The following is a 10,088-nucleotide window of genomic DNA, read 5'->3' as shown; positions in this document are numbered from 1 at the left end:
GAGGAGGAGGAGGAGGAGGAGGAGGAGGAGGAAAAAGGTCCATGGAAAGGGTAGTTGAGGGCCTAGAAAGAAACATGCTTAAGTTTGGGTCAAGCTGAGAACACCCTGGTTGAAGCTCACCTCTAAAGAATGCTGGGCCACTGCAGGATGCTGAGACAGCCCCATCACGGGGCTCATGCCTCCTGTACATGTTTTATTTCCTATAATCTTCAAATTAGCTCTTATTGTCATGCTACAGAAGGGAAGACCAAGATGTAATCAAGTTAAGTGACTTGTGAGATGACACATGGCTTCAGGGTGGCATTGTCTGGGTTAGAATCACCCCAGACAACTACACTGGGCCAGGGTTACCTGACTGCTATCTGCCCACAAGCTGGCTTTCCAAGCGCTTCTGACTCACTCCTTTCTGAGGGTATAGAGTGAGCTGTAGATTTTTCATCCTCACAACTAGCTTATGTGCTCTGTCTCGTGCGTGAGTTATGTGACCTATGGACAGTGCAGGGCACAGGTTCTGAGTGCTTGACTTGGGAGACTAACTGGGCAAAGGGATAGTGGCCAGACTGCACATGACAGCTGCACTCTGCCCCCAACCTGCAGCAACTTGCCTACACACTGATCCCCCTTGTCTGGAGTCAACAACCCAGGGAGACAGCCTCACGTGTTGGCCTTGCAGGAGGTAGAATACTGTCTCTAGCGACAACCCAGGAATCCACACATCAACTGACTTTTGTAAAAACAAACTCACAGGCCAGGACTTAATGACCTACAGCTTCCCTAACTTTTATTTCTCTTCCAAATTTAGGACCAACCACAGAAATGTAAATACACCCCATAGCCAGTCCCCACAGGACACTCACAGCTGGCTAGCCTGCCTGCCTGTTTCCACTCCAGGAATCCCCACAGAGCATGCACGCCTTCCCTACTTTCTGCTCTGATCTTCCATCACTGCTGTGTCTGCTCAGACATGTGTCTTGCTCACTGAGTCCTTGCTGCAGCAAGTTCTGAATAAATAGCATTTGCTTTCCACATTTGATTGACTTTATTTATTTCCACAGGCTCAAGGTGTACAAGAAGATGTAGTCAACACAGGCATGTCCAGTGCCCCAAAGTCTCCCTTATTTCCCTCTCCAGTTAATACTTCTACTGCCAACAACCCCACCCCCAGAGACAGCTACCCCTCTGACTTTAGTCCTAGTAGTTCATTGGTATTGAATAAATCATGCACTGCACATCAAATCTTATACATGGAATGAGAAAGTAGGTACTCTTGGGCATGGCTTACTTCTCCTGATGTCATATCCATGAGGTTCATCCATATTTTATGGAAGGCATTAGTTTTATCCTGCTGCTTGCTGAGTGATACTCCTTGTGAATGTACCCCGACTTTTGTTATTCATTTGACTATTGATAGATTTGGTTGACTTCACGTCCTGCCTTTTATGGATAAGATGGCAATGAATATTCCTCAACATGGCTTTCACTGTGTGCACTCATCTTTCTCAGGTATTATTTACCAGTAGAATACTACTGATTCAAACAGTAGTTGTGTGTTCAGCTTTATACTTCTGAGTAGATTTTCAGGTGATCATACCAACATGAATTCCCAATAGCATAGCATACCTGGGTGCCCTAGTTCCTCTATAATCTACCTAAAACATGATATTGTTTGTTTGTAATGTTTGCTCTCTGGGAAATATGTATTAATATCTCTGTTGTAGTTCTCACTTTCACTTCTCTGATATGTGATGTGAATCATTCTCTTTTGATGTTTTAAATTGTTATACCTAAATTAGTTTTCTGCTAAAAAAAGAAATGACTATGATACTACAGGTATGTGATTAAATATTCTATGTAGTATCATTTAACATTTATATACCATTAATGGAGCCAAGGTTGGAAAATTAAACAACCAAGTCATTTAGGCTGTTTTATTTACTATAACTCATTTCTAGTTCTAATGTTATCCAAGTAAGGCTAGAAAGTTGGAATATTATCCTCTACTTTCTACCCCTGTTCAAGAACCAGATCCTGCCTGGAGTGCTTGCTCCAGGGCCTTAACAAGTACTTGGGTCTTGGGACACAGAGTTGTATCTAGGTGCCAGGAGCAGTGCTCGGGGGCACGCCTCACCAGGGGAAGCTGGATATTCTCACTGCTTAGGTCAGTAGAGGTGGGTGGGCAAGAATTGCTTGCAGTCTGGGCAACTTGTGGATGCCAGTTTCACTAAGGAGATAATAAGATAGTGATGAAAACAGCAGTCAAGAAGTTCTGGCTGCAAATAAAAGGTAAGCCTTGGTTGTCTCAGAGTCCCTGCACCGGAGACTTCCGAGTCCTTTTCCTCTGTGTCAGTGGCTCTGGGCCTTGGGTGCTGTGCTGTGGCTCTGACTTTCCCTCTCAGTTGGAAAGGAAAGTGTTGTGCAAACATTCTCCTGCTCTTTTTCAGAGCCATGATCAGAAGGCAGGTTCCAGCTACTTGTTCAGCTAGAGACCTCTTAGCAGTAAGCACAACAAACTCTGAACTCAGTGATACCCATCCCTGCTGTCTCTTTTGAACTCTTGATGGCAAGTCCCCTATCTCCTTAGAGCCATGTACCAGCACAGTGTCTGCATGTAATCGGTAGCATATCTGTTAAATGAATGGCTGAGAAATTAGGGGTAATTGTGGAGGGCTGCGAAGGTGAGTTCTCTAGCCCACAGAAGTGCATAGAATGGCCTCGCGGCTCATGCGACAGTTATCCCCAGAGAGCTTCTGCTTGTAAACTTCGTTAAAGCAGGTGAGTAGGTGTCCTCGGGCTTAGATTTTCCTTCTCACTGTCCTCTCAGCCTCAAGAAAATGGTCTGGAAGAAGCTTCGTGCAAGTGGACAGGAAGGCGAAATGGGACGTTTCTGAAGGTGTTTTGAAACTGATTTTTTTTTTTTTTTTTTTTTTTTCTTTTGGCCAGAACTGTCATCCTCAAATGCAGGTTGTAGTACAACATTCTAGTTTTAAGAGTCAGTAGACACAGAAGGGGAAAGGCTGCCTGAGGGGTTTGCACCTTCACAATCTTAGAAAGAAGCACTTAGTGGTCTCAGCCTTGAGGCTGTGAGGCCCAGCAAGCTGAGCTGCAGAGCCACAGGGAGGCTGACAGTGACACTCTCAGCCCTACACTCAACAGCAGCCAATGCCACCCAGCAATCCTTGCGGCAGCAGGTGGACTTGGTGATTCCAACAGCTGTAAACCTCGGAAGGTTTCCGTCTCTTTCCCCTCTCAGCACGCTTAGTGCCACAGAGCTGAGCCTCCCGCTCACTTGTTATGATGCGAAGCTTAGGTGTGAGCTGGAGAGGCTCTTGCTGCTCAGGGAAGTTTGTGTGACAAAAACTCTTCACTCAGCTTGGAGTTAAGGCTGAGATGGGTTTGAAAATGTGTGGGGCATGGCACAGGACATAGTGTAGGTGACATCCTTGTGCATGCTGCACTCAAAATATCCCCGCCCAGAACATCGCAAGGTGTCTCTGAACATCAGCAAAGCAGTGTCAGCGGGGTGGAAACCCACCAAGGATGCCTTCCCTGCACTTCTATTAAAAGTTTAGTAAAATACATATTGAGCAGCAAAGCACACACAAGCCCAGGCAATGCAGCCTTGTTTGTCAAGGCAGAACTGCCGTGGTGTCAGTAATAGAAAGGCTAAAACCCTTCTAGGCCTAGAAGGGAAGAGGGGACAACTATGGCGGGTGAGGGTGTCACAACCTGGAGATGCAGCCAAGATAACTGAGTAAAAGAAAAAGGTGTGATGTCTTTAAGTGCCAATAAAATCTGGGGCCAGCCAGATAGCTCAGCAGATTAAAATGCCTGCTTAGGCAGACCCATGGGCTGGGGGTTTGATTCCCAGCTTGCATGCTGGCCCTACCCCCAGGGTGTGCTGAGACTGCGGTTGAGACTGGGCGTGGTGGTGCACGCCTGTAATCCCAGTGCTTGGGCAGCTGAAAACAGGAGGATCATTAGGAGTCTGATCTGTGTAATGAGACCCTGTAGACCCTGTAAACCTTGTATTAGATACATTAAAAAAAAGAAAAAGAAAAAAGAAAAAAGAAAGTAAAATCTGGAACCCAAGGCTGATACTTTCTAAAATGTTAAATAAATAAATAAAATAAAAGCACTGAACTGATACAAATTGTGGAACTTAAAAATGTAATGGAGGCTAGAGAGATAGCTCAGCAGTCTAAGCCCCTGCCTAGCAAGTACAATGCAAGGTCTCGAGTTCCATCCTTCGTACCGCATGCTGTGCCTGCCATGGAACTCTGGGCATGCCATGCCGGCCCCCAAACCATAGTGAGACCCTGTATCAAATAAACAAATTTTTAAAAACTGTAATGGGGTAGGTAGAGTGTGTAGGGACTTTAACTATATTTTAAAATGATTTTCAATGAGAATAGGCAGGCTGTGTTATTAGCACAAATGTTAAATAGCATTAATAAGTAAAAATCAATATTAAAATAAATAAAATTAAAAACCTCTAACAAATATAACTTTAGAAATCACTGATAAATGTGTCTTTTTTTCCCACTGCAAACTGATAGTCTGATCTACCTCAAGGTATACATACCCACAGTGCTTTGGAAAGTGGGATTTTTAGGAATTTAAATTTTGAAATAGGCAGGCAAGCCCTTATGATTTAGAATGTATCTTTCTGTATACTTAGACACTATAGAGGAATACTTTCTATTAAAAACTTTAATAGTAAATCGTGAATCTAAAACTTAGATACTTTTCACCTATTAGGATGTAACAATCAGGACATCTAACATTAAGTCATGAGGACAGCACATGCAGAAAAGGGCACACATGTCCTGTGGGCGAGGGTACAGGCTGGTACCGACTCCTTGAAGGACATTTACCAACCTTCCAAATGATGAATAGTATCTTCCCACATCCACTGCCAGGAATTTATCTTATGTAAGTACACAAAAACAGACATTTAGGAACATTCATTATAACAGTGTCTGTGAGCTAAAAGCCTAGAACTCTCCTAACTATTCAAAAATGCAAACAGCACAATAAAGAATGGATAGAGTGAGATAAGGGGCTTTGTCTCTTGCAAGGAGGAAAGGGTCCTGGAGACTGAGGGAGAGAGAAGAGGAAGGGGAGGGGACACCAGTGGAACAAAGGAGCCTAATAACTTTAGTAACTGTACATGCTGTATGTTATACACATGAAGTAAGATTAATAATAACAAAAATGAACAAAAGAGAAAGGGAATTTAGAGGAGGAGGGAGAGGAGGGAGCTTTAAAAAAAAGGAATGAAGATGAATTATGTACATGTACCTACTCCCAGAGATGACTGGAAACTACATGATTTGCAAACATGTACTCATTAAAAAGAAATTAGGTCTGAGGGGAACGGAATGGTGGTGATGGATTTGAAATGGCATTGTTTGGTGTTAGTAATATTGACAGCTGGATAAGGAAAAGATAGTCACAACCCATCCAGCCTGGGCAATCGGATAAATGTCAAAGCATACTCAAGACAGAGGTAGGATATTGTGGGATTCCTTAGGTAGAGATATCTAGACGTGTACCTAGTAGTACACTAGTAGTTCTGGTGTTCATGTGGAGAATGTGACTTAATTAAGAGACATATAAAGATGAGAACAGCTTAGGGAGGAGCACTTTTATCACATTTTAGGAAAGTACATATTGTTCAATGAGGCACACACAAACCAAGTTAAGACTGCCTTGTTTGTAAAGGCAAGGAGAAGGGAGTCATAATGAAGATTTAAAAGGTGGTAAAATGGCAAATATAAAATTCTAAACTTAGACAACCTAAGATGCATATTTGGCAAAAAAAAAAAAAATTCTGAGACTTGAAACATTATGTATTTATGACTAAAACTACCAAACTTCAAGATGGTTGAGGTAGGACTTGAACTCAGTTCCATCTTAATGCAGGCAGTATTGGATGCATATTTGGCAAAAAGATGTATATTTGGCAAAAAAAAAATCCTGAGACTTGAAACATGTATTTATGACTAAAACTACAAAACTTCAAGATGGTTGAGGTAGGACCTGAACTCAGTTCCATTTTAATGCAGGCAGTATTCACTTAGCCATATTCACCTATAGTCATAATGAATTGTCAATGAAAGGACATGTAGTGTGGTGAGTCAACTCTACAGAGTTCCACAAAAAGTCAGCAATGATTATCAAGATCTAAGGAATCCCTAAATTCCTATCCATATGTGACATAGGAGAGCAGTAGTAATGTGTGCTTACTAACACAGAGGTCCATGCCTGGGTCAGGAGCCATGTCAAAGCGTTCTCTTTTTAGACCCCAGTAAGGCTCCCAAGGCAGGTAACTTCCAGATTCCTCTTCTGGAGATGAAGAAATGGAGACCCTGAGAGATTATAAGGTCAAACGGATGATAAATGAGGGCACACACTTAGAAACTCACACCCAGTGGCTCTTCAAAATGCTTTTCTTCATGCTGTGTTGTCTCCCTCTCAGAACAATAGTGCCTACTTATCTACCTTGGGGATCATTTTAAAATTCACCTGGAGAACTTATGGGGCCCCTGGATCTGATTCTCTAGTCTGGCTGGCCCCTAGATTACATTCAGAGAAACATTATTTTGTGTATTTTGAAACTAATTTCCCATGTTAGCCCACTAGAAATATAGTGAAAAGCATTGCTGTTGATTACTCTGAAACTTCTTGAAAGGAATAGGTCAATTTTAACTTATAGAGACATGAGGCATCATTGTGTGTGTGTGTGTGGGGTGTGTGTGTGTGTGTGTGTGTGTGTGTGTGTTTAGCTGAATTTATGAGTTCACGTGAATTGAGGTTTCCTTTTCAGGTTTGGCCAATGGTCTAGGCCATTTCGCCACACACTCCCTGGTCAGCATGGCTTTTCCAGGAATCACATCATTTACCTCTTTCTTCATAGGCATCAGCAAGAACCAGCTGGGCGTATGTGGTTGGATTCTGTTTTCTCTGTCCCTCCTGTTGATGATTATCACTTTTCCCATCTCCATATGGATGTGCTTAAAGGTAACACCATGGGAAATACATGGGGCTCTTCCAGTGATCTGAGGTGCCATTAGGACTAAATGCTGTCCCTTCATCTCTCAGATCATAAAGGAGTATGAACGTGCTGTTGTATTCCGACTGGGACGCATCCAAGCTGACAAAGCCAAAGGACCAGGTATGATGTTGTGGCTGCCCTGTCACAGTTCCGGGTACCTCTTTCTACTGCTTCAGTTGCCAGTGCTCTTCCTGGTAGTGCCTCTCAAGAGCCAAAGAAAAATCATCAGAATTTGAGCCTTGTCTTTCTGTACAGAAGGACTGTGTCATGTTTTTCAAGTTAGTGGGAATGGCCACTGGTTTGAGAGGTTAGAAATCTAGACCCCTTTCCTAACTCTTCCTGTGAGAAGTCTGGTGAATGTGGACATGGAATGGTAGATTCATTGGCTCAATGTTACCAGGGCCACTGAAAGCTTACTGGGAGGAGGAAGAGACAGCAAGTGGACACTGGAGGCCTTTGAGTTGCTCAGAGTATTCAAAGGGCTAAATTGTTTTCTAACTCTTTGAAAAGGACTACTGGCCTGGGACATGGCTCAGTGGAATAGGTGCTTCCCTGGCAAGTGCAAGGGCCTGAGTTCAATACTCCGTTACGCCAAAAAAAAAAAAAAAAAAAAAGACTACTGCAAAGGCAAAAGATAATTTCTTCTTATTGTAAAGTGATTAATGGACAGAGCTAGAAGCTGTTGCACAACTTCTTTTTTTCAAATCCCCTGGTTTTTAAAATAAGATCCTGAAGCCAGCATAGATTGAATGGTTCACCAATCATTGTACTTACAGTTGGAGATAAAGATGAATGTTCAGGGTTTTAAACACAAAATGTGGCATTCATTTCCATCTTTACAACCTTTGGGAGAAAAATATTTCGAATTGTCCATATTATAAAAGGATTTGGGAAGGAGCAAGGTGAGGGTGGGTGTCAGTTACTAAAGCCCCTATAAATAAAATTCTGATTTAACATAACTTCTTTTAGTATATATTTAGTTGGACCCTACATAACTATGTTTGTTTTGGCCCTCAAAAATGATGATTAATTCTAATATTTTTGAATAGAAAGGCTATTAAAAACTGTCTTAGCCTATGAAAGACAATGGCTATGAGTTATATTTCTCTGATAACAGTTATGTTCTGTCCCTACTAATGGCATTGAAAAAAATATGAGCAACTTCAGGAGGCCAAGTATGAAATGAGGCCAGGGCATTTCACATAATGTGCTCTTACTTGTAAGAACCTACGGAGAAGAGGGCAAGGATTGCTTATTAAAGGCCTTTTGGCTAAGATCAAATGTAGTATCTGTTCTTATCAGTTTAATATCTGATACATCTTTTATCAGGATAATATATTAAATGGATTTTTGGAGCTGGAAGATGGAATAGGAGCTTGCTCTGTCCACTCCACACATTGACCTGGTATTGCAATACCTCCAGGAACGGTGCACCCCCTTGGGGAAACAAAAAAAATGTTGTTATGAGTTAATCAAGAAAGAAGTGTAAGCACCATCCAAGAGAGAAGAGCAAAGTTAGCTCTTTCCCCATCATACTCCATGTGGTGTGACTCAGATTATAAATTAAAACAAAAATAGATGTAAGAGGGGCAGAATAGCCATTACTTGGAGGCCTTTATTTTTTATTATTTATTTATTTATTTATTTATTTATTTATTTATTTATTTTTGCGAAACCGGGGATTGAACTCAGGGATTGAATTTAGGCCCTTGCACTTGCCAGGGAGGCGCTTATTCTACTGAGCCATCTCCCTGGACCCTCTTGGAGGCCTTTAGGTATGAATCTCTTTTAAATAAATTTTCCCTGAAGATTTCACTGCTAAATGTCCCAGGATAACAACTCTCGTCATACATGTCCCTGGGGCTGAGGACTTACCTCAGAATGTCATAGGACCGGAGGGAAATAAGCCAAACTGTTAATGGGAAGATCTCTCCCCTTTTGCAAACTACATATTATTCTTTCATAACAAAAGTCGTAGTGACAAGGGCCACCCCTTTGGGGCACTGTGGCTAGCACCTACCTCATTAGCCTGTGGGTTCATGCTTCCTCCTCTCCAGCTTTGCAGATGTGTCAGAAAAGCAAAACTCGGAAAAGCTAGCAGATGGATTTCTACCGTAAGGTCACTGAGTGGCAGGCTGGGCTGTAATGCTCCTAGTTCTCAGAGCTGTGATTCTTGGCTGGCACCAAAAATGGAAGAAAGCTAGGCGGTAATTGTTGCTATGCCTCAGAAAATGGGAAGACCACAGGATAGAAGGCACCCATGTTGGCTCTTCCTGTGGCCCTTAAACTAAAAGCTCGTTTCTGCTGTGAAGACAGTAGTAGTCATATAAAACTTCCTGGAAAGTGGAAATGGATTAGTGTTCCCATCTTGCTGACAAGCCTTGTAGTTCTAATTCCTATAGCCCCTACAGTAAAGAAACAACATTTTTCTTCAGGGTAATGCTAAGGAGTCAAATGAATTTTCTTGTTTTTTTTTTTCATTTAAATTTTGTTTTAAATTTCAAGTGAATTTTCTTGTATCCATCATTCCCTGACAAGCTCTAACTCCAGTACTTTGCAACTGAGAAAGAAGCAAAGGTGTCCACAGCTGGGGCCCGCAGTTGTCCTAGGATCACAACACACCTATGGAGGAGCTTTTAGTCCTGCAATGCAGTGGTTCCAGGGAAACTGAAACCCTTGGAATATTTTATTTTTTTTCAAACCAAATTGGTAGGACAGTTTCAATAATTAACACATTGCATACGTTCTTCCTAGTGGCTAATTGCTGTACAAGATGTGGACATGACATCCTATTTACAAACACCATTAGAACAAATCACTCTATTAATTAAAAGAATACAACTATATATCTATTCTAACCATTTTGTATACACGGATACAAAATGAACATTCATCTGTATCCCCTTTTTTGGTTTAGTTCCATTATTTGAACCTTATAGGTGTGTTAACTCAGCAAAATATTCTAAAAGAGTCCAGTAGTCCATAATAGTATTGGGTCTTCTGCTTGACTGGCAATGTCAGAAATTGTTGA

At 41.9% G+C, this 10,088-nt stretch overlaps 1 protein-coding gene and 1 non-coding gene across 2 annotated transcripts in view; both read left to right on the top strand.

Annotated features, from left to right (window-relative positions):
* Stoml3 (stomatin like 3) overlaps positions 1–10,088 on the top strand; it is a 24,275-nt gene that overhangs the window by 6,111 nt on the left and 8,076 nt on the right. The window contains exons 2-3 of the mRNA XM_004631108.1: positions 6,920–7,023; positions 7,105–7,177. Of these exons, the coding sequence (XP_004631165.1) occupies positions 6,920–7,023; positions 7,105–7,177 (177 nt within the window). The remainder of the gene's footprint in view (positions 1–6,919; positions 7,024–7,104; positions 7,178–10,088) is intronic.
* Positions 8,305–8,496, top strand: LOC111816728. The gene has a single exon (XR_002821069.1). It is a non-coding gene; the product is annotated as a U2 spliceosomal RNA (small nuclear RNA).

This window comes from Octodon degus, unplaced genomic scaffold, assembly GCF_000260255.1.
Source record: "Octodon degus isolate 3935 unplaced genomic scaffold, OctDeg1.0 scaffold00038, whole genome shotgun sequence".
Lineage (NCBI taxonomy): Eukaryota > Metazoa > Chordata > Mammalia > Rodentia > Octodontidae > Octodon > Octodon degus.
Note: the sequence above shows the minus strand (reverse complement) of the source record. Positions and strands in the feature narration are given on the sequence as shown.